The sequence below is a fragment of the Anopheles marshallii genome, chromosome X (genome assembly GCF_943734725.1).
Source record: "Anopheles marshallii chromosome X, idAnoMarsDA_429_01, whole genome shotgun sequence".
Taxonomy (NCBI): domain Eukaryota; kingdom Metazoa; phylum Arthropoda; class Insecta; order Diptera; family Culicidae; genus Anopheles; species Anopheles marshallii.
In genome coordinates, this window is record NC_071325.1 from 14,622,439 (window position 1) to 14,646,556 (window position 24,118).

Genomic DNA, 24,118 nt, shown 5'->3' on the forward strand with positions numbered 1-24,118 from the left:
GATCGAGACCAGAAGTCATTCGTAATTGACGTCGCCAAACCATCGAGCCAAAAAAAAGGTAACTATAGCAGAGCCATTTGGTGGCGTATCGTTGAGATTGTAGCTTTTTCATTGGCCGTTAGCTCGTGGTTTGATGAAGTAGCTGAAACGCTTCTCCACTGAACGAGAGAGTGATCCGCGTCCTGACGCGCTGCAAAAACGGTGGGCGCCATAGCTTTTTGAGGACGAGTCGCAATAACGTCAAAGCCCTACACACTGTTTTGGGAATTGATATCTGCCAAATCGTAAAACCTCGTGTTAATGATAATGATACCAATGATATATTGCATGATTTGTTTGCAGGCTATTTAGAAGCTTCCGGTGTGTTCGATACGCTCTGCGGTTCTGGTGTGCTGTCAGAACCTTACGTGCAGCAATGTCGGTTGGTTGTGTTTGTATTTTAGCGTCGTTTTGATATCAGTACAAATTCGGATGAATCCTTTGCATTTGGAGCTGTTTGACAGCTGCATCTATTTAACACTTCTTAACACTAATTGCAGGGTGACGGGCCCATCGGTAACGTTCCGCTGCTGGACACTGACGACGTAACAAAAACGCTCACAACCGTGCAGACACAAGACGGGAAGCAGTCCAGCACGGTGCTGTTGTCTGCGGAATCACCGTCGCCAACGTCTTTTACGACGTTATCCTCCTCCTCGACCACTTCCTCCCTAACGTTGCCAACTGAGCTAGCTGTGCTGCCATCAGCAACCATCTTGCAACCGTTCCACGATCAACCTTCATCCAGTATCAGTACGTTGGGAGCAATCGGCGAGAGCAAAGGGCGTCATCGTATCGACCTGTGCGATAAACTCTCGTCGAACGGTGTTAGTGGCGTACGTGGTGGTGGTGGTGAGGAGCGAGACGCACTAGACGAGTGCAGCGTCAACGCAGCCGTGTCGGGAAAAACAAAACGCCGGAACCAGAGCCGTCAGCGGCCGGAAGACACGGAGCACCGGTCGGAGTCCGGCGCAAGGCGGACGGGTAGTACGAGTTCGAACGGGGAGGAGGCGGGATCGGGGCTGGGGATCGGTGTGGAGGAACCTTCCGGCAGCTCGGTGCTACCGGATCTACCGTCTGCCGGCGACGACCGCAGCAAGGAGCTGACCGACGGTAACGATTCGGCAACGACGACGACGACGACACGCATTATTGCGGAAGGGGAAGGCGCCGATCCCGCCCAATTGTCCGGCACAACCGAAATTGAGCCCGCCAGACAGGACCACAGTATCTACGAGAAGAGAGCCGAGGAAGAGGAGCAGGAGCGACAGGAGGCCAGTGACAGTAAACCGTGCGACGGTAACATCATACCGTGTAAGCGCAGCAGCGCCGACAGCAGCAGCACGTGCGGGTCAGAAAGCGGTGGTCGGGCGGCGGGTGGCATCGCTGGTGGTGGGGTAGCCGAGCGGCCGGACCGACTCGAACCAGACGAAGACAATCAGCCACAGCCGCAGGAGCAGGAGGTACGGTTGCCCGGCCGCGACACTACAGACACCATGCCCGTACGCGTCGACATCGTGCCGCCGCCACCAAACAACTCCAAACAGCTCGGCGTCACAAAATCCCTGCTTTACAACGGTTCCAAGTTTCGCGGTTCACAAAAATCGAAAGGAAACGCCTACGAAGTGGAGGTGGTACTCCAGGTAAGGAATATACCGTATTTTCCCATTTGTATAATTTCAATGTGAAATTTCCTCAATTTTAAGTATCAAAATTCATCCTAGAAGTCATTAAATTCCCTTCAATTTCATTAAAAATATAAGCGCTAATCAAATTTCCAACATTCCTGAGTAACTTTCAGCTTCTATAGAGATAGGAAAATAATGCCCCCTATGTATCCGACGTACTCCTATTTTTAAGGCACAATATCAACTATACCTTTTAAAACAATAAAAGGAGCATCTTGTTCACAGGGAAATACGAAAGTCACACATTCTCGTGCAATTCCTGAATTAATGGGCTATCTTAAAACAGAAGCATTTACCTCTACCCAGCATCTTAAGGATTTTTAATGGAAGTTTCTTTATAAACAATTTTGAAGAGTTGGACTATGTTTTAATATTTCTAGGAGTTTTTTTGGAGAATGGATGTTTATTTGCTCTGTTCATTTAGTGCACGTAGAGCTTAGGCCTCAATATTGTATTTAAACCTTTTTCCTAAAAACTAACCCTTTCAGGAGCAGAAATCACCTTTCAAGTGTTGCATGAAAAAGCTGATGTCAAAGTTTTCATGGAAGTCATTAAATTATTAACAGGAACTGTTTATGTTTGTGATCGCAGCTTACTATTTGATAAAGTTCTTTCGGGATTATGAATATATATTCTGTCCACCAAATTATGGAAGATGTAAAAGTCAAGGGATGGATCAACTTAGCTTAACTTCAAAAATAGTTTTGACTAAAATGAAGTGTATTTGTTCAATTACCTCATCCGGCAGTTCTCGTTGTTAAATGCATTCGCACGAGACAAAAGAAATTGATGCGGTAATCAAATTCAACATCTCGAAACACCACAGTATATGACATTCTAACCGAGCATTCAATTTCACATCTATTTCTCTCTCTCTCTCTCACACTCCCTCTTTCTCTTTCCTACGCCAGCATGTCGACGAAGCAAACTCTTATCTGTGCGGATATCTTAAAATCACCGGACTTACGTTCGAATTCCCAACTCTAACGACCTTCTTCGATGGCGAAATTATATCGCGAAAGTATCCCTTTCTGACACGCAAATGGGACGCGGATGAGGATGTAGATAGAAAGCATTTTGTAAGTTTACTGGGTGTTACAACGCGCAACCCGAACCACTGGTCGGAGCGTGAATCATAGTGACATTTGTTTTATGTACATTCCTTTTTGCAGGGAAAATTTGCTGCCTTCAGCGAGTACCAAAAGACGTTCAACTCGGACGACTTTGATTATGATGCGCTCGCGAAGAGTGACTATGTTTTTATGCGCTGGAAGGAACACTTTCTGGTAGGGATTGATGGCTAACAGCTATGTGTGTGTCTTCCACAAGTGAATTATTTGCATTTTCCATTTCCAAACAGGTACCTGATCACAAGATAAAAAACATCAATGGAGCGTCCTTTGCTGGGTTCTATTATATTTGCTTCCAGAAATCGCAAGCCGTTATGGAGGGTTACTATTACCATCGCTCTTCAGAATGGTACGTGCTTACGGTTACACTGCATCTGTTTCCATTTTAACGTAATGCTTTTGTTTTTCGCCCCATCACACACCACACACGCGCAGGTATCAATCGTTAACCCTGCAACATGTAGCCGAATCCTGCATTCAAATCTACGAGTTTAGATAATTTTGCTTCGTGCAAATCACGAATCAACCAACCAACAAAGGGGCATGCAGCAGACAACACACCCTTCCGCATCCCACTCCCTATCCTACACCCACCTCACCGTTCCACCTTTGTTGCCCTCACACGCTTTGTTTTGCTCATTTTATCTTTATATAACATTATACGCTAGCTTGTTTGACATTTCCATTTAAAGCCAGGCTCGAAACAGGACAGTGAAGAAACCGTAGGTGCTGTTTACGATCCCTTAAAGCACACACCGAGTATAGGTAGTTCAAAGGTAAAGGTTTAAAGGTTTAGGGTCCGCGTCGGCGAACCGAATACCGACAACGAATAAGATCAAGGACCGCATGGTGCTTTTTGTGGGCGGGTTGGTAATACATTTTTGTGTTTTGGTATGTTAAGCTCAATTGCTCAAAGATCAATTTTTCATAATTACTAAATTGAACATAATTTAAACCCTTTGACTTTTGTTTTCTCTTGTTTGTTGCTTTGACAAAAGAGTCATAATATTCAATATTAACACAAAAATTTGGAAAACCAAAATCATTTCGCTTCTTTTATTTGTTTGTTTGTTGCATCTTAGAGTCGATAATTGTGACTTGTCTGCATCATAATGATTATTTCGCATTAAATAGCTTCCTCATTACTGTTTGTAAGCGCTTCGTGGTAATAAGATTGCCTATCGAAGTAATGCCTACCGGGTCTTAGACTAGTTTTGACATACCGGAAACATAAACACGCGTAAAAAGCATGGTCACTAGCACAACGAACAAAAGCCTATCAGTCTTGGACCATCGTACGTACGTTTATTTACCACTAAAAAACATACTCATACGCCATTATTTAGCAGCGCGTTTCGGGCGCGTTAATGTTCCAGAACGTATACAAATACGATTTATGTAACGTTTTATTTTTCTTGCGTGTATAGCAGTGTTTCAATGCTCTCAAAGTAGGTTTAAACTGAAAAACAAAGAAAAAACACGAAACCGATCAACAGATGGATGGTGGAAAATAATCTGACGTATTTCATTCATATTTCTTTCATTACTTTTTTTGTTCTGTCTTAGATAAAACAGTATGCAATACATACACTTATAAACCTACCTTCCGCTTTTTAGGCAATTCTTTCTACAGCACCAACTTTGTTTTCCAACATATTTTCTCGTAAAGCATAAGTAAACCCACTAATGTATACATTAAGGATACATTACGACCTATGCTAGAAAGTTGTTCGATTTTACGGGTTTTTCGTTGTTGATTAATTTATCCGCGCCCTAACGTTGTGTAATTTCTTCCTTCAAACCAACGACACTTATCTCGTTTGTGCGTGAAATTTCGCTTAAAAGGATGTTTTATGTTCGTGTACTCCACGGAGCCTCACATCCAACTTCACCGTCACCTGCAACGCTCTCCCCAACTCTTCGTCCTCTCGCAAAAGCAATAGGTATCCTTGCGCGAGCGATTTGTACAGTTAAAGTTGTAAGAAACATTAGTGCGACCTTTAAAAAAAAAGGGGTTGTGGATCGCAAACTGCTATGCCTATAGTGAATTTTATCTTTCTAATCGCTCACTGTGCACTGTAACCAATAAACAGGAAGAATAATTCTTAATTACCAGGCGGAAGAACATGTACTACTAGTAATACAAACAAAGCCTCCCAAGTTATATTATTATATCCCACATCTCAAGACGAGGACCGACACTATCAGGATAGGAGATAGGCCTAACATCCTTGGGTACCTTGCAGGTCGATCGAGGCGAGCGCCAATAAAGGAAGAATTATAGTAATAATAAAAGACTGTACACAAGCGTATGTGGTGAGCGTTTGGGTGTGAGAATGCTGGACTGACTGAATGGTATTTGGTGGTAAAAAAAAAAAACGAACATAAACTAGCGGCGCACTATTTGGATAAGGGCACAGGCTCGGGTGGAATGAGAAAAGAGAGAAAAAAAGCGTAGCGTTTATAGAAAATGTAATTGTAACCTGCAATAAGGAAATACGGTGTTAAGACTACAACGGGGCGTCCGTTTCTCGACTGTTAAGCGAGCAGTGCGCACGCGCACTCGCATTCGGCACTTATCGGAGGATGTACGCAAGCGGTACGTAGCAAAGGTCAACCGGGCGCTAATCGGTGTTCGTCCGCTGATTGTTGGCCTGTGTATTGGTGTTTCACTGACCGGCATCAGCGCGGAAACAATAATGGCGAACCCATACCCGTACAAACAAACAAAGCAGATATTAGTGAGCAATATTAGTAGGTCGTTTAACCTAATTGCTGGCGTTGGAAATTTTCGAATACTTATTCAGGCTAGGTAACGATGACGCTTCGTCTTAATCGCCTGTTAGTGAAGCAGTTTCGTTGCGTTAGTAGCGTTGTTGCTAGTCGTTCAATTAAATCCGTGTTGAAATTTTGCAAGACAACGAACGTCCTATGCGCAATCGGTAAACGTTTCTGGGCAAAACAACCCCGATCACCTGGAAAAGGTGATCCTGTCGCAAGGTTTTTTTTTCGGTTTTGATGTATTGTTCTGTAAACCCTATAACGTCAGCAATTAAGTTAAAACGCTAGCAGAATGGCGCTGCAGTAGTAGCGAGTTATCCTTTAGACGGAAGGAACGGGTGCGGACATGAGCAAACACACCAAAAGCGTATAGGGCGATACAAAAAAAGGAAAACGATAAAAGACACACACCAGTCAAGGGGTCAGCCACGTCATGACTGTTGGGGGTTTTGGAAATATGCTGTATAATGCTAAGATATGCATGGAATAGCCTGTCGTTGCTCCCAATTGTTTCAGTGCGCCGCGTAGTCGAAACGGCGTGGGAATTTCCTGATTTACCAGCTACCTTGAGACGAGCGGCAGACAAGATAACGCAGCAGTGACTGTTGGCGACGGTAAGGAAAAAAGAAAAGCAACACGGAATCACTTACACCTGATCGTTGTGAGAAGGTAATGCGTACGAAGGAACCGATACACTTATCGCACGTTCGTATATTAGTCGCAAAATGAGCCTTTATAGCATTGGTTATGTACAAGGCATTAACGTTTTGCGAGTGTGTAAGAGGTGTTTTCTTTCTTTTCTTTTTAAATTTCATAATCGACCTACCGAAGCATAACGGAATGTAAAAACAAGGGTGAAATTAATTTATGTAATATCTTAGTTTGAACTAACATATTCTTCTGTTGTGTTTTTTTTTGTTGTTCTGAAAATAAAATACCTGCGCTTACTGTTGATAGTTGGGCGAAGCACAGCGTGCGTGGTGTGGTGTCCCTTCAGCGGAGGGAATGTTTTGTGAAGAAAAAGATATTGTAAAGAAATATATATATATGATGTGTAAAAGAGGTCGTGAGAGTTAATTTTCTGTTACGCTAACGATAGAATCGTTATCCAATCTACCCTTAACACACCGTACATGTATATCACTATGTTCTGTTGAGTTCTAACTACATTCCAGCTAGCTCACGTGAACTCAGAAGAAACATTTAGACATTAAGAAAAATTATTAAGGCAACCCATTTTCCTACGTTGAGGTAATGTAAAAATTTATTACTACAACTTTCTGCTTATAATACATCCTTCCTCAAAAGTAGACAATTTTGTATCTTAATGTTGGAAAACTTGCGATTTTAGAACAATGAATTGTACAAATTATTACAATGGTGACAGACGTTAGAAAATTGTGGCCAATATCGTTCCAGAGTGTAGTTTAAAAACTTATATAATAAGATATAAAAAATCCTTTTTAATAAATAAAGATCCTTTTTGAAAAATTTTTTCCTTGTACATTAACACAAAAAAAAATCATATCATGATAGGAGATCACTTATATTGCCACTATGTATCTCAGCGTTATCAAATCCATTGTGGTGAACGATAGTGTGCGTAATACGGCCCATATAACAAGCGAAAAAGTGCAACTATATGCCATACCAGAATTTGATACGACGATTTGAACTCCACAGCTGATAGCAACAGTAACGAATGGAGTGAAATGATATTCGAATAATTACAGTAATTACAATCAAAAAAATATATACATATTGGTTTAATTGCAGAGTGTAGAGCTTTTTCCTTTACTGAACAAATTACACATAAAGCAGCAGCTAAATGCTATCCTGAGCCTGGGGCAATAATCCCTTCCACTCTCTCTTTCTCTCTCTCTGAACTAGCTCGTGACGCTACACTTAAGCAAAAGTTAAAAATGTATCCTTAATTAAATGACATAAAAAGCCGTAAAAAATATTCAACACACATTCCACATTTCGTTGCAGACGATGGTTGAATAATGCTTATTTTTAAAACAAATAAGTGTTTCTGGTTCATGCCAGAGATGGGTTTCAAACGAGATATGCTAAACTAATCTATAACGATGTTTGTGCACTTCGCCTCGAGCATAAAGTCGACGAAATGATTGATAAACAAATGGATAAGCTGTGATAAGTTTTTGCATCTGCTTAGCTAGACTTGATGAGTGTGGAGGTGTCGTGCTGACCACGGGTGATCGGGCTGGGTTGAAGGATGCCACCGGTTGCTAGTGGATGTGTGACGCGCACTGGCGTGGTTGAGACTCCCTCTGGAGCAGCATTCACCACCGGCTGCTGTTGCTGCAGATAGGTAAGACACTCTCGGAACCCGCACAGGAACTCATCTGCATTTGCCGCCGTGAACACCATTGGGGGTTTCAGCTTGACGACATTGTCATCTGGTCCGTCACTGCTGACCAGTATCCGGTGTATGGTTTTCATTCGCTCGACAACGGCTTTAGCGGCACGGGTTGCCGGCAAACGGCGCTGCCGGTCGGTCACCAGTTCAATGCCCACAAACAACCCGGTACCGCGTACATCACCCACCAGCTGATACTCGTATGCCAGTGCTTTGCACTGTTCGAGCAAATAGCGCCCTACGCGCAGTGCATTCTCCTGCAGATGCTCCTCATCGATGACGCGCATAACCGCATTTGCAATGGCACACGACACTGGATTACCTCCGTACTGTAAAAAAAGACGAAAAAAAAAGGAAATATAACAATTTGCTGACTTGCCACGGAATGTATCGAACGTACCGTATTGAAGTAGCAAACACCGGTGGAGGCGAAGCTTTCCGCTATTTCTGGCGTGGTTACGACTGCACCAACCGGATGTCCGTTGCCCATCGGTTTTGCAACCGTCACGATATCTGGGATGATGCCGTGCGGCTCAAACGCCCAATAGTGCGTACCAATGCGACCGAAACCAACTTGTACCTCGTCAGCGATCGTTACACCTCCCGCCTTCCTTACAGCACTGTGAAAATGCGAAAACATACAGTATTCTTCGATCACTTGTAGGTTCGTATACAACGTAATAAGCTGCACTTACTCGTACACCTTCTGGAAGTAACCAGTCGGTGGAATAATTTGTCCACCGCAGCTCTGTAGACTTTCCGCAATGAAGGCGGCTATCCCGGTAGAGCTACGCTCAAGAATGCGTTGTACCTCGTCCGCGTACAATTGACCCAGATCGGTTCCCTCCGGGAAGTCACAGTCCCGATACTTGCCCCGGTAGACATCAGGGCAAGGTGCCTGAAAATATTGGTAGGTACATTAAACACCCATGCGCATCTAGGAATAGTTCACGAATAGTTACCACTTGAACAAAGTCTGGTTTAGGATCACCGCCCGGTTGATTGAATTTGTACGGCGAAATGTCCATTACGGCCGAAACGTGACCATGGTAGGCACTATAGATCAATGAAGGCAGAGATGATGAGCATAAGATGATGAAGATGAAGGCGTGGTAAAGGCATACTTACTGATCGAGCGTAATCACCTCGTGACGTCTGGTATGCTGACGGGCCAGCCGCAAAGCAAGATCGTTCGCTTCCGAGCCGGAATTGACGAAGTAGCAGACGGACAGATTGCCGGGCATCTTTTCGGCGAGCGTTTGGGCACACTTGACCAGCTCATCGTGCAGGAAGCGATTGTTGGTGGATAGTGTACCGAGCTGGCGTGTTCCGGCCTCGACCACCTTCGGGTGACAGTGTCCAACTGTGGGTGGAAATTGAGGGAAAGGAGTGCTCATCACCACACTGCACAAACACGTGCAAATGTCCACAAATGTCTGTCGGGTACAATGTTTTGGAAGCTCGGAACATTGAGTTGAGGTGAGTTCAATTTCAGGAAGAACCATTCAAAATTATCATCTTCAAATGTCAGGTAGTTAAACTGATAGTTGCATTATATCTATCAAGGCATCGGATAGAAACTGACAAGCTTTCAACAGTTCAACTGAAAGACTTTTATGAGCTAAGAAACCATCGTGAGCTGTAAGGGCCGGCCTGCACTGGGTGTGTTTTTTACAAACAAGCCATCACATGTTGGGCCCGGTTTGCTGCTCATGTCCCGCTTTCCGTTTCGACACATCCGATAACCTCCATAACGGGCGCCCAGGTGCCGACCGGTCTGACCGATAAGGGTGCTTTACTGGCCCGCATCACCAGTTGACGTCAAACCAGTGTGTGAGCAAGAAGGGCCGACGGATGCCCTCATTGCTTCTGTTTACTTATGGATCTTGATAAGTTCGCGCCGTCATCGTCGAACGTTCCGGGGGGGAGGGCCCGGGGATGTCTAAATGGGATGTGATTGGTAGGGTGAGAACTCACGCGATTAGCTGCCCGCATCATGGGCAGCACGTGAACAAACCGTGCGCGCGTGTATTTGAGTGTGTCGTTGCCCGCATCCTTTACCGGACCGTACGTCCGCCACCCGGGGTAAGACTAATCAGCCCCCAGACATTGAGCGACTCCTCTCGTGATCGCTCGTGTTCACATAGTTTCGCATGTGTCATCGTGAAGTTGCTGCTTCTTAGCCGGGAACCGGTTCAACACGTTCCACTCACCGTGCGCGACGTTGTTGATGCAGTCGAGGTACCGTGCACCCTGCTCGTCGTACATGTACTGACCCTGGCCGCGCACTATCTTCAGCGGGTCGGTCCGGTAGAACAGCTGACAGGATTTACTGTACCGGGGAAAGAGAAGCAAACAGGACGATTATATTAGCGTTAATTAGCAAACACGGAGGTTGGGATTAGTTCCTCGATCAGAGTAACGTTATTACATAAGAGCTTCACTGAGAGTATTTGTGTTTCTAAATTTCGTTCTTACATATAACAAAAATTGTTGTGCTCAATGAATCTTTTGAAAAGAGTTATCCATATGCATCTTTAGTGTGGTGTCATTCAAATTAGGGATCTCACAAATCATTACTCTCAAAAGATTCATGAATCCTCAGTGGCGAATCAAATCCCTGAGGCTTTAAGCGAAATGGCAGTTAGACAGCCCATTTTTCTTAACCGATGACCGTAAAGCCGAGCTCCTTGGAGGTGATAAATCTTGTATGATTCAATAATCTTTCTGAATTCATGAATCTTACAGGATTTTCATGATAGATGGGGTGATGATGGAAACAATACAAGATATTACAAGAAACAATACAAGAAGCAATACAAGAAACAATACAAGTTATTAAGTACTACAACATTTTATGGATGATCTGGTAGATGAATCGTTAACATCGTTAGCGGATCATGTAGCTCTATGTCTATTCTTCAGGTGGATGTCATAGAACAGTTTACATCCAGTGAAAGGATTGCAAGGTACGAGTATTAACTCGTACAGCTGTTGATATGGAGGTGTTTCGACGTGGAAAGATCACGGTGTTAGACAACCTCCCTCACAAGAGGTCAAGATATTCTCACTATCTTTAAATCTTCAAGAGTGATAATGTGTATTTTTTATCACCAACAGGATTAACATGTGCATGTTTACATGTTTATCAGGAGTGCCGCTGCCTAGTCATGAAGATGGCGCGTGCCAACCAACCCGTCGACGACCAAACCTTCCGCGGTTTGACGTGAAGCGAGCAAACACGTTTCGAGTGCAAAACAATATAATCTTCTCACATCTCAGCATCATTCAAACAACAACAGCGGGGTTTGTGCTAAAATGATAATCTCCTTTTACCACCCGCGTAATCCGGATGATGTTATTTTGCAACTGAACGGTGGAAACAAACAAATAAATTACGGAAATCGCACGTTGAATTGTGTCGCACCCCCCTCCCACTGGGACGACATTATCAGACGCCCTTTTGAAGTGGGATGGGTGGGACTTGAGGGTGGAATAAAAATAATTTTGTTCACTAGCAAGGTTTGTGAGAAACCCCCCTGCTCCCCGGATTGCTTGTCCTTTCAATATTTCGCTTCCTCATCGTCCCTGGCTTTGACCGTGAATTGGGGATTTGTGACGGTAGAAAACCCTGTATCAATCTCAGGTTTTTGGCTAAATGTGCTCCCAAACGGAACACCCACCAAATGTCGAAAATACCACCTAAAGAACGTCTGAAAGTGTTGTTAATGATCGTCGACATTGGTGACACACTCTTGCCTACCGCGCGCTCTAGCACGTGTGTGGTTTGTTTTCTTGGCTCGCGACAGGGTTCCCCGTGCAATTCTGGCAAAGAGATCGATTTTTGACGGCTGGTACGGCACGCGCGACCTTTCTTTTCCCCCCAGGGTCACCGGGTCATTTGCAAATGTGCCGGGTATTGTGTTCTTACCCAATGTATTTGTTGCGTAGTTTGATTGTGTCCGCTTTGGGCATCGCTTCACACGCGTCCATTTTGTGTTGGCGGTTTTGTTTTATTCAGTTGGTTCGATGTGTAGCTTGCTGACTCGGCTAAAAAACTTTGCCACAATACTGGTAGAACCTCACGCAAATTACGCACAGGCAGCACGCTGGTTACAAACTCACGCACAGGATACCACGCCAAACGGAAACTCCCGTGGCGACGTACACACACCAGACGGTGCAACGGTCAGCACCAAACAAAAAAAGGGCAACCCGATGCTAGCGTGGGAGCGAGACGGGAGAGTATACGGGAGAGTATGACACTGCTCACAGCCGAACACCGAGCGGCGGATGATAACGTCAAACTGAGGCGTCGCAGCCACCATGCAGCACTATTTGTACTCGCCAAATTGCTCTCGCACCGATCCGGCAACCGACCTCGGACCGTTCGGGTTTGCGCCCGCATGACAATCTTGCCTCTTTGCGTCCCTATCCCGCCGCTCGTGTGCTAAGACTGACTTAAAAAAAAAACTTTATCTTGTGCGCTTTCGCTCCTGCTCCTGCCTGACGCTGTTTCTTTCTATCTCTCTCTTTCACTCTGGCTTTTCCGCGCGCCATGCTCCCTGCCTTGCCCCTTGTCTTCAAAAAACCAGAAGGAACCTTATTACGGCAGGTTTCACAGGCCTTGCCCACTTATAGGGCTGGGTTTGCCTAACCTCCCCCCCCCCCCCCCCCTCTCTCTTCCCCCATGCCTTTACTTCACCTTTATCACCAGCCAATTCACTCCGCTCAGTGCACTCCAGGGCGGCTTCTAGTGTCAACAGGCCAGGACTTACTATGCAACTGTCGCTGTGGCCTAGTCTCGCAACGGTCGCTATTTGTCTCTACCATCCTGCTTGCTGTATCAGGTAAGGGTGATCAGGGGAAAGGTGGGAATGCAGGAAAGGGAATGATTGACAGACGGGGCCCGGTAGTGGATCACGGTAGCTTTAGCAGATACCGGCGCGCTCTTGATTATTTGCTTGCTTATCAACATCTATTTTAATGTGTTGTTATTGTGTTTATTTGACCAGGCAGATGCCCCCGTTACCGTCGCTGGTCCACTCCTCCGCTAAGGCGAATCGGTCAATGTGCTGTAACCGAGACGCGCGTTCCGAGCAAAACCATACGGTACGGGTAAATGAAGAAATAAGGGGTTTTGGGTGGTATTTTTGTACCACTTTCAGTTGCGATGCGTGAATCTGATTCAGATTCATGAAGCTGGATGACTCTTTGAATTGAGTGAATGACTCTGAATCTATCTATCTATCTATCTCTGAATATTCAAGTAATTTTCAAGAAATTTTGATTGTTTGCATTTTAAGAATCTTATCACATAACCCATGCACAGGTAGCACTTGATTCTGAAGACCTTAAGATGAACCTGTAAGAAATAATCATACGTTGAGGACTTGCAACTGTATCATTGAGGTTTTATGAATATTTTGAGAGATACCTAATGTTTTACCATGTTCAGAAGAATTTAAGAAGAGTAATTCATCTTCAGTTAAGAGTCATTCATATGAATGAAATCATGTTTCAACTTTGAAAATAGTTTTGAATTCTTTAAGATCTTAGTCTTTGAGATTCAAAAACGCTGAGAAATAAACTATAATAGTTGCTAGCACCTCACCAACCTCAATTTCAAGAGATTAGAGATATTCGTAGTTCTTGCGTTTTCACAATTATAGAAATTCTTATTGTCGAAGTTAAAATACGAAAACATGTGATAAAACACGATTTCGTATCGATTATAAAGATGTTTGTATCTTCATGCATTCATGAACCTTTGAAGAGTTAAAAATCTTCAGCAAAATGAATGAATCAATTCGTCGTTTATAAGATTCATTTAGATTCATCATTCTTAATCCAATATACTCAACACCCTCAATCTGCCAATCGTGTTTTAGGAGCTTTTAATCAATAATAGGATTATTCAAAGTAACTCTTAGAAAGTTCAGTTACGTCCAAACTCTCATCGGGTGGTGTTTAAAATATCTCTCCTGGAATAATATAATCTAGGGTCGTAGGATCTCCTCACCAGGCAATACTCAGGACAAAACACATAATTAATGGCAGCTAGACAGCCAGTGTGATCTAGTCTAGTTTTTCTTTTGTGAAGCATAGATCAAGAGGCAATGACACAACGTTGATTATGTTGTGAAACAAAAAGTTAAATAATCAAACAGGCTTGATAATGCAGGCGTGAATGTACGTCAGCAACCTGTCTGACCCCGCTGATCCAACTGAGCGAAACGGGTCAGCCAGAATCAGACACAGCATGCTTTTTTTTCGGGGGCTGGTTTTGGCGATTTTTTAACAGCGTGTTGATTTGTTACCGGGTGTAAAACGCCACTATCAGCTTGACTCCACCTTGAAATCAGCGCGTCGTCCGTGCTTGGGCGCGTATAGTCCGGTGTGCGCCGTGCACCTCGTGCAGACAAGTCATGCGTGTGGTTTTGCACATTTACACCGCACCGTTGGGTTCAATTTTTCAATCAACATTCATAACTCGTGAGATAAATAGGGCATACTGCCCAGAACAGCGCACCCCTTCTTCCATCACGTGTCTTCCCATAAACCGATAGCGATAAATAAAGGCAAGGCGAACAGGTAAACATTTTTGCTTCGCTCTCCCCCGCATGACGGAGCAAATCGTCACGACAGCTGCACAGAGCTAATCTGCTGCATCCACATGTGCTTAGCGAACGTATGCTACCGCGTGGGGCTCGGCAAATTGCGGCTTATGGTGTTAGTTTTGCAATCTTGCTGTTCTGGCATGCATTCACCGTCATTAATTTCTCTTCAAGGCGCATATATGACCGGTTCCTTCTTTTGTACACGTGCATCCATGCAAGAGTCATTTCACGAAAACAGATAAATAGCACTAGTCTATGCAATATAAGGCTTAGATAGGTTTCCCCCAGAAAGGCCGGGATTATGAGCGGTTTAGAGAACTCTTGCAGCAGGCCAAGAAGCGGTTGTGGCGCCGGATTTATAAATAAGAGTAAGTCAATCAGAGTCGTTCGAAATTACCTCTTCAAGGATTTTCTTCTGTCAAATGCGTGATTATCCATGGCGTGTTGACAAGGCCAGGCCACCCAAGCAAGTTTCCAGTATTCCTTCCAGATGCTCTTCAGAAGACGACGTATTTTTCTCTACGAAACGTCACCTTGTCCTGAAAGTGTTGTGGCAGCTGCAGGAGTATTGGATATTCTCCACGGATATTCCTCATCTTCGGCTAATTCTCGGGGTGGGCTAACCTAGTAGTGTTTTAGCCATGGGCAGCTTCTAGCCTAGTTATAAGATAACTAAGGAATAGACTGCATCGACGTTAATTTTTCTTTGTTGAGAAGTTTCTTCCAAAGAGAAATACGTGATGGATGTAGACAATGTGTTTGATTTTGCATCTCCTGGTATCTACAGGTTTACCCATGCTGGAAGAAGGCACTGCGGATGGTCATGTGCGTGTAGGGTCCAAAATTTATAAACCTGAAGGTCTTTTTTATTTGTCAACTCATGGTCGCTGTAAATTCGGATAGTGGGTCTGTGATTCTCCTCCCTTCCGACCTCATCATTAAGGTTCCCGCTGACAACATTTATATCGTACTCTCTTTCGAACTTAGTCTAAACGTGTCTTATTAGTCATCGGTCTCAGCAAGATGTGGACGGTGCGCATTGAGAATGCTCAGGTTAAAGGAAATTGCCAAGAATACTCAACCAGCACATTCTTCCATTGTTTGACATCCATTCGATCACTTGTTTCCGCATTGCTTTGAAACGCTACGCCAGGGGGTTGTATGTCATGCGCCAGCGTACTTCTGGAAGCCGTGAGTCCTTATCTCTTTGGAAAGAATTCAGTAACTTCCGGGTGATGTGATGGATATGCAATTCCACGTTTCAAGTTACCAACCTTCTTCTTCTTCTGCGTCTTCTTGACCCACTCGTAGTACGTCGTGTTGACATGGTCAGGTCACTAATCCGTTTGCAGTAAACTCGGATCTTCTATTTCCCCTTCTAATCTGCAAGTTACCAAATGTTAATTCTATTACTTTGAGCGGCTTGGATATAGTCTATGTTGCTGCGGGAACAAATGCGGGATGCTAGTTCCGCCACCGTGGATAGACTGAGCGAAGATTGGTCTACCTTGAAACCCTCGCGTTAGTCTCGTTTGGCGTTTCAGATCAACTCGGATCGGATGTTAGGCTTGATTTCCAGGGTTAGTTTCTAACGCTGGACCTTTGCTTTCACTGGAACGTCTACGGAAGTGAAGGCACTCGGAATTGTTCGGGTAGGACAAGTAGCCTTTTCTTCTGAATAAAATAAAAACAAGTATCCAAATGTGGACCTCCGTTCAACTCGATTGCCAACCCAACGACTTGAAAATACCAGTTTATGGTTTGAAGTACAAGTCAATTTTATTAACAAATTTTGCTGCTTATATACAAATTAATGCGTTTTTGGATTGGTAAGTGAAAATGAGATAAAGTCCGTCAGACTTTCACTGTTTGTAGAAGGAAAAGTCTACAAAGTAATGTGAAATGTACCATAGATGAAGTTACAAATAGTTATAAGCAATACGACCTGGCCGTTCTTCTTGGAAAAAATATTACTGTACGAAGGTCGTATCAAGACGTTCCGATGTTAGAAATTGTGCTTACCTTTCGTTTTACCTCACCTGCAACCTGCTAGCGAACCTTAGACTAGTGTTATCTACCCCTTAGCTCAAGAGCTCAACTGACCAAAGCAAGCAATTGAATGGAAACGCGATGGTTTCGTCTTATTTCCGGCAGATGGACAAAATTTATACTTACTACACGTCAAGGAAAAAGATAACACTTACTAGTATTACATATAGCTCTTCCTTTTACGAATCTTATCAAATGGTACCTGATCTACTGCTATTCCCTATTATTAATATAGACCAGGGGTTGGCAAAGTACGGCCCCCGGCACGGTTGAAAATTTGGAAAGATCTCACAAAAAAGATCCTTTACCACTACACTAACAATTTATGTAAATCGATCGTCTTCTTCTTCTTTATCGACACAACAACCTCAAGAGGTGTAGGACCTGCCATTTCTGGCTTCTGATTTTATTTACAAGTAGTCGAATACTCAGTCCTGCTTATGGAGGTTTGGACCGAATGGGATTTTGGACCGGTCCTGTCGTGTGAAGACCTGCGTCGCTGTGAAGACGCCCCCCTTGAAAGCGACTTAATTGTCAAAAGAGCGCCCCAACAGCCATTTCGCCTAAGGTCCCAAGCGACTTGATCTGCCAATCCGAGGATTCATGAATCCTTTTGGGAGTCGATTTTTGATTTGAATGACTCGTCTCTTAAGGTTCATATAAATGGTTTTTCTGAAAAGATTCATTAAACACAACACTAATTTTGTACTATCACCAATTTCATGTATGCAATTTCATTATTTGAAGTGCCCAACTCCCTAAGCTTCAGAATTGTTTCCACAATCTGGCCCTATTTATGAAAGGTGTGCCGATCCCTGAAATAGACTATCATAGAAAATTTATCTTTTTGTTGGAGAATTTTTACTGAGTTGAGATTTCTCAACCGGAATATAATAATTCTTTTTTTTTTCAACGGCACAACAACCTCAAGAGTCAGTTTGGCCCAAGCCTGCCATTTCTGGCTTGCTTTGACAATAATTACCTGTAGCGGGATAGTCAGTCCTGCTTACGGGGGTTTGGTCCGGTCCTTCGCTGTGGCGCTACCACACACCACCGAGCCGCCCCCATGACGACTTTTATAGTTAAAAAGCAAAGAGGAGTGGATCCAACTTAGAATACCTCAAAAAAAGATAATGCCACATTCGAAAGAAGAAGTTTTCTCCAACTGATGGCAATTTTGAATGATCGGCAAGAGATGAGGAATTCTTGGTGCTCAGTTGACGTTTCGGATAAAAAAAACAATAACTTTTAAACTCCACCGAAACACCACCAATCAAGTTAGAGACTTCATGTTGTTTTGTTGTTTCGTTTGCTTTTTATTTTTACCTTTCTTTACGCCTTTGTTTTGCTTCACATAAGACACATTTCAAATCCACTTTCAACCGGGATACATATGCACGGTTTACGCACATTACATCCGAGAAGAAACAGATGGTAGTGAAGAGAGGTAGAGAAAGAAACGTTTTATGCGCCCTTTTGTTTTTTATTTCTTCTTCTTCATCATCTTACTGTTGGTTTCACTATCCCCCAAGATATTTGCGAAACCAACCCAACGACACTAACGGATAATACTAATCGAACGTAATCAACTCTTCGCTGCTCCACAGGAGGGGGGGGGGGGGGGGGGGGTGTTCTTTTTTGTTTGTTTGCAACGACATTCTTCTCCAATTCGGTAAGATATTCATGTATTGCAACACGCCCGCACTAGGCATACACAGCGCTGTGCAGTGTAGATGCGGGTCGGTATTTGAAGGATCGTATAGTGGAGGGAGAGAGAACGGGAGCGGTAGAGGGAGGGTGAATGGGGAGGAATTTGATGTATAATTATATCGGTAATATATATTTCTCTTAAGACCTATCTGTTTTTTTTTCTCTCTGTGCGCATTAAAATATATGTTTCCTTCTTCCTTTACACCGACCTCATATGCTCGGCCTTGATAAAAGAAAATAAAGGGCGAATGGGGAAATGACGCGGAGGAGGGAACTCAGGAATAGTGAGGCGCACGAGAATTAAGTTTAAAATAAAAAAGAACATACAAGAACACGTCCGCACACACACACACACGGCACTGGCACAAAGGCTCATCTCGTTTGGATTGCTCTTATTGCTTTGAAGGTGCAACAATTGTACCACTGTATGTAAAAACCCTCCACAGGACAACCTAGTGTCCAGCGAACTCACATACCTCTTCTCTTCCCCCTTCACCCACACAAACACACACATACACACACAGTTTGAAAGTAAACACAATTTGTCGGAAAAAGTAAGGACAATGTGCTTCGCGTGATATACCCTTGCTTGCTTTCCCTTCAGTGTGTGTTACTGCTGTGTTGGCCACCACTGTACTTTCTTTCCTGCTGATCCGTGTTATTATCACATTCACCACCACATGCGTCACCCCTTTCCCCGTGTGTGTATGGTTTTATGCATTGTTTCTATTTTTTGTTTTGTTTTTCGTTCGTTTGTTTTACTTTTCATCATTTTCATGTCGCGTTCATGTTTTAAAAAGACACTTTTATTCTAACTTTTTCCATATTCTCTCTCTCTCTCTCCCTCTATATTTTTCACGACTCTTTTATCGCGTGTAATTGCTATTTGCTTCGACGTTTTGTAGTTTTATTTCCCATATATTGTATCTTTCCCTTCTAATTGCGCCTGGAATTTTTGTTTTTTTCCTTCCAATTTTTTTTTCTTGAGGAGAAAAGCGGCTTTGGGCGGGAGGTTGTAAGATTGCGCCTCATACTGCCATTTGTCATATGATTTTTTGTGTTTTAGTTTGCTTTACACGTTTGAGTCGTGATGGTGTGCCCCCTACCTACTTCTATTTTACCATTCTGCATTCCTTTTGCCTTATAACGAAAATACATTCCATCTTTTTCTGCGAAGGAAGTGGAAGGGAAGATAAAGGATATTGGATGTGCCGAGACGTAAGGAAGATGGATGGCTTGAAGGATTACCATTACGAATTATGCACACGGGGCCCCTTCTGCTGATGCACTTGCGCGCGCGCGCTCTTGCATATGGTGCCCGACCATGTTTGTGTATACGAGAAACTGTGCGTATCTGTATGCCTGTGTATGTGTGGTTTCCGCATTGTTCGCGATCGTTCGAGTCTTCCGTGCGTTTATACGCTGCGTTCATTAATTAATCAAAATGAGATCTATACAATGTTCCGGGTGTGTACTAGCAAAGGCACACACACACACACGCGGTGCCCGCTTCATCTGAATCCTTCGATAATGTTAAATCTTTCGCTCTCAAATACTTTAAAAACTGCCCTTTGACCCATTCGTGTCCCCTCACTCCCGCTTTGCTAATCTTTCTCCTCACACGCGCATACACACATACACTCTTCACCCACATACGCTGATGATGGAGGGGAGGGGGGAGGGCTTTCTATTGTAACTCGGAGGTTTTATTTTTGCTTTTTCCATAATCTTTTAAAGTGATTTTAGATTAGTAGTTTTAGGTGTGATTACTTTGCTTATTTGCATAGCTCTCAAAATGCTTTCCCTTTAGTGTTTCATTTTCTCGTTTGATTCCGTTTTTTTTCTATTTTTCGTATGGATTCTATTTTGTTTTGTGTCTGCGTGAGTATGTTGTATTCGGTAACATTTTCAATTATTCCCGGTAACTGAAAACTGTTCGAATTGTAGACGCTCCCCGTGTATTGCGCTATATAGCATTTTTATTCACTATTATTTGTTTAAACGTTTCTTTCTATTTTCTTAGTATATGCCAGTTTGTCACGCATTCATCAATTGCTGGTGCTATTCCGGGTCTTTTCGGAGCTTAATTTGCGTAAATGTGCTTTTGTCTTTTCACTTTTGTTAAATATGATCTCGTAGATTTAGGGGCGAAGAGAATCCGTGCGGAAACAAAACATGGTCCAAAACTCTTGCGCAACAAACAAGTTAGGCGTTCTGAAAGTTTTTGAATTTGGCTAAAATAGAAAATAAGACTTTTTTGGCTTTAGAAACGCAAGACGCCCAACAGGGTTTGACAGCTAGTGATGGCTTTCATTTCCGCACACGGGCTAGGTAAACTCATCAGCAAACGCAAATGGATCGTCAGTATAGTATAGCTACAGAGACCTTCAGATCAAATGTGAAGCTACGTCAGCTTACTGTTATTTTTTTATATATTTTACAACTAACTCATTGTGAGCGATCAAGCTACACCAGAACTAAAGTTGCTCATGCGATAGAGCACGAAAATTGAGAATGGTTTTTTTTTTGTAAAAAAAATCGAATGCGATAAATTTTATGTCTAAATTTAATAAAGGTGCAAAAATTAGCCATTTGTTTTACAGCTTAATTCAATTTCTTTTTTTTCGCAAAACATACATCCGTAACAATGTATGATGCATTAAATCAGTTCCTAACACACTCCAGAGGAGAACTCTCGCACTCTTAGTCGAACGGGGGAGGAGCCAATTGAAGCTTTTTTTTGTTGTTGCAGCACTTAAATATAAGTGGAACGCATTTTTCCGTGTTCTTTTTTGTTATTGTTGCAATGATATAATCATAAAGTTCTTATCAAGGTATAAAAGATATAAAAAAGAAGAATAAAACAATAAAATATAACTACAGTACAGTTTTATACAGAGATGGTAAAAAGGATGTTTAAATCACCAAAAAAAGCAAAACTGCTTGTACAAAATAAACGCATCCCAAGACAGAATGTGGCACATTTGATTCATAACCGGTTTCGATTTTCCCAAACACAATTCGATTGATCCAAAACTGTAACGCCGCTCTTGTGCAGTTATGTTACTCTCTCATAGTTGCCCATACGGGTAGAGAGCAAGCATTGATATATAGGAAAAAAGGATCGTTTTGAAGAAATTCGAAACACACATGTTTTAACTCTTTCCGTCCCGGAGGTCGTCTGTTGCAACACATTTAACCAACCTAAGCTTTACAGAATCTATCGTCATTATCGCGTTGCCTTTCATATTACCACGTACTTGCTTAAGAATAGAGTTTGACGATAGCTTTCTTTTGTTTTAACAGAAGTTACATCCCTTCACTTGGCACCGGGTCGGGCACTGATAGCGGCCGGTACTGAGGCAGCAGCAGCTGCAGCCGCACCATATCCAGCTGCCATCGCAGCAGCCGCCGCAGCGATCGGGTTCGGATGTTGTGCTTCCTGCAACTGCACACAGTTAACGGTCATGTTCGAAAAATCAACCACAATCGGTGTCGAAATGACGTGATGGTTGACGTTCAGATTGATGCTTTGCTGCTGTGGGTGAGTGGCAGCCGCAGGCGCATTCACCGCCACCGTTGCCACCGTTGTCGGGGCAGCCGTTAGTGGTTGCGGTTGCTGCGGCTGGGCAGATTGAGCCTGCGTATGCGACGGTACTGCGTGATGAGTCGGATGATGATGATGGTGATATTGCTGTTGCTGTTGTTGATGATGCTGTTGTTGCTGCTGCTGTTGCTGTTGTTGCTGCTGCTGCTGTTGCTGTTGCAGCATATGATGATGATGATGCTGGTGCTGATGCTGATGTTGATGCTGGTGCTGATGCTGGTGCTGATGCTGATGCTGATGCTGGTGCTGATGCTGATGTTGATGCTGATGGTGATGTTGTTGCAGCTGATGGAACTGGAAAATTTGCTGCTGGTTGTGTTGCGGCTGTGTCGTCATTTGCGTTAGTGGATGCGGGGGACAGGGTGGTAGCTGCTTATGCATATGGTGGAGATGCGGCAAATGATGTTGTGATGGTGGAGGTGCAGGCGGTGGTTGCGGCTGTGTCGGATGGTGCAGAGCGGGCATCATCGACGTCTGCATGGTGCCGGAACCGGTTGGAGCGGGCATGGGCAGTGGTAACTGTGCTGCACCGGCAGTGTGTGGTGGCCCCGGTTGTTGCTGTTGACGTTGCAGAAACTGCTGTTGTCGGTGCTGTTGCATCGGACCGGTAGCTAAACCATAACCATTACCGACTGGTAGAGAGACTACGGAATGTTGTTGTTGCTGCTGCTGCTGCTGTTGTGCATGCGTAAACAGATGGGCGTGTGTGTGGTGATGAGCATGTGTATGGTTTGCACCCAAACCGGCCGTAGGCATTGTCGCTGGTGCAGTAGACAGTTGGCTAAGCGCCTGTGAAGTGACGGCAACTGTGGGTGTTTGCTGATAATGTTGTTGCTGCTGCTGCTGCGCTAGCATTGCTACTGTTGCTGCTGCTGCAACTGCTGCCGACTGCTGCTGATGCTGTTGGTTATGCCCAGCAGCATTGTGATGGTAAAGGTGCGGTTTTGATGGAACTTGTTTCTGCTGCTGCTTTTGTTGCTGTTTAGGTTGATGTTGTTTCTGTTGCTTTTGCTGTTGCTTCGCCGCTGCCTGCTGCTGTTGTTTGGGTCGTTCCGTATTGGACTTTTCTGCACATTGTTCTGCCAGTTGTTTTACCGCCCGTTGTGATTGTTGTGACTCCTGCGATGGATGACGCTGTGGATCCGTTGGTTGTTTCGATGGACGCTGTTGTGATGCTGGTGGATAGTACACAACATTTGCGCCAGATTCTTCACCACCTGGTACTGCAATATTTTTATTACTGCTTGCTACATTTACTACCATCGTACTGCTTGCTCCATTCACGATCACAGGACCTACTACCACGTTGGACGTTTGCATATGCGTCGATACTTCCGCTGGCGCAAGATTATGAACCGATGCGACCCGTTGCTGTGTTGTGTCGTTCGGAGTACCACTATCAATCTTACCACCAGACGTCAGGATCGTGCGATTTACGCTTGTAGAACCATTGGTAGCTCCACTGCTAGCTTTACGCGAACATGCCCCAGCATCGGTTATGGGTACTAATTTCCCGGTTGTCATTGCACCGCTTAAAGGTGGTTGGGAAACGTTTAGCTTTACGTGACGCATTTGCTGCTGTTGTTGCTTTGAGATTTGTTGCACAGACACGGGAGGAATTATGCCCATCGCAGCAGAGGTTGAAGCTGTCGTTGATGTTTTCGAACCCGTCGACACAGCCGCCATCAGCGGGTTTGCGGGTTCCAACGTTATGCTGGCTGTAGTTGGTATAGATCGTAGCGAACCGGCGGCCGTTACTGCACCACTCACCGTTAGATTGGAACTAGACTTACCTGGTGGTGGTAGCAGAGCATCCTGATTAGGTGGTGTCAGCTGTATCTCGTCGTAAATGATACCGGGCGATGGTGAAACAATTTGTTGATTCGCACTGCCTACCAACGAACAGGACGATGAAGATGACGCTGGCGGCGATGAAGTCGCAACCGAAACGGTAGTGTTGGCGTTCAACGATCCTCCCTCTGCAGCGTGACCGTTGGTATGATTGATAGGTGTGGTTCCGATTTTGCTAATACTATAACTGGGCTCATTGTTTATGCTGTTGGATGTCGCTGCCGATGCAGCCGTTGCTGCTGCCGCTAGCATCATATTCA

General features: G+C 44.0%; 3 protein-coding genes across 3 annotated transcripts; 1 reads left to right on the forward strand and 2 right to left on the reverse strand.

The window, feature by feature from the left end:
- Positions 1-415: 415 nt before the first annotated feature.
- LOC128710468 (uncharacterized) lies at positions 416-3,356 on the forward strand. The gene is made up of 6 exons (XM_053805526.1): positions 416-421; positions 540-1,682; positions 2,639-2,806; positions 2,900-3,013; positions 3,088-3,206; positions 3,293-3,356. The coding sequence occupies exons 1-6, from the start codon at positions 416-418 to the stop codon at positions 3,354-3,356; spliced, it is 1,614 nt and encodes a 537-aa protein (XP_053661501.1).
- A 4,457-nt stretch (positions 3,357-7,813) lies between these two features.
- Positions 7,814-12,017, reverse strand: LOC128707984 (alanine--glyoxylate aminotransferase 2-like). The gene is made up of 7 exons (XM_053802944.1): positions 11,953-12,017; positions 10,235-10,353; positions 9,150-9,384; positions 8,984-9,077; positions 8,717-8,919; positions 8,422-8,641; positions 7,814-8,350 (listed from the first exon to the last, which is right to left on the reverse strand). The coding sequence occupies exons 1-7, from the start codon at positions 12,012-12,014 to the stop codon at positions 7,814-7,816; spliced, it is 1,470 nt and encodes a 489-aa protein (XP_053658919.1). The 5' UTR covers positions 12,015-12,017.
- Positions 12,018-21,719: 9,702 nt separating this feature from the next.
- On the reverse strand, positions 21,720-24,113 carry LOC128710479 (hormone receptor 4-like). The gene is made up of 3 exons (XM_053805537.1): positions 23,103-24,113; positions 22,367-22,796; positions 21,720-22,057 (listed from the first exon to the last, which is right to left on the reverse strand). The coding sequence occupies exons 1-3, from the start codon at positions 24,111-24,113 to the stop codon at positions 21,720-21,722; spliced, it is 1,779 nt and encodes a 592-aa protein (XP_053661512.1).
- Positions 24,114-24,118: the final 5 nt, after the last annotated feature.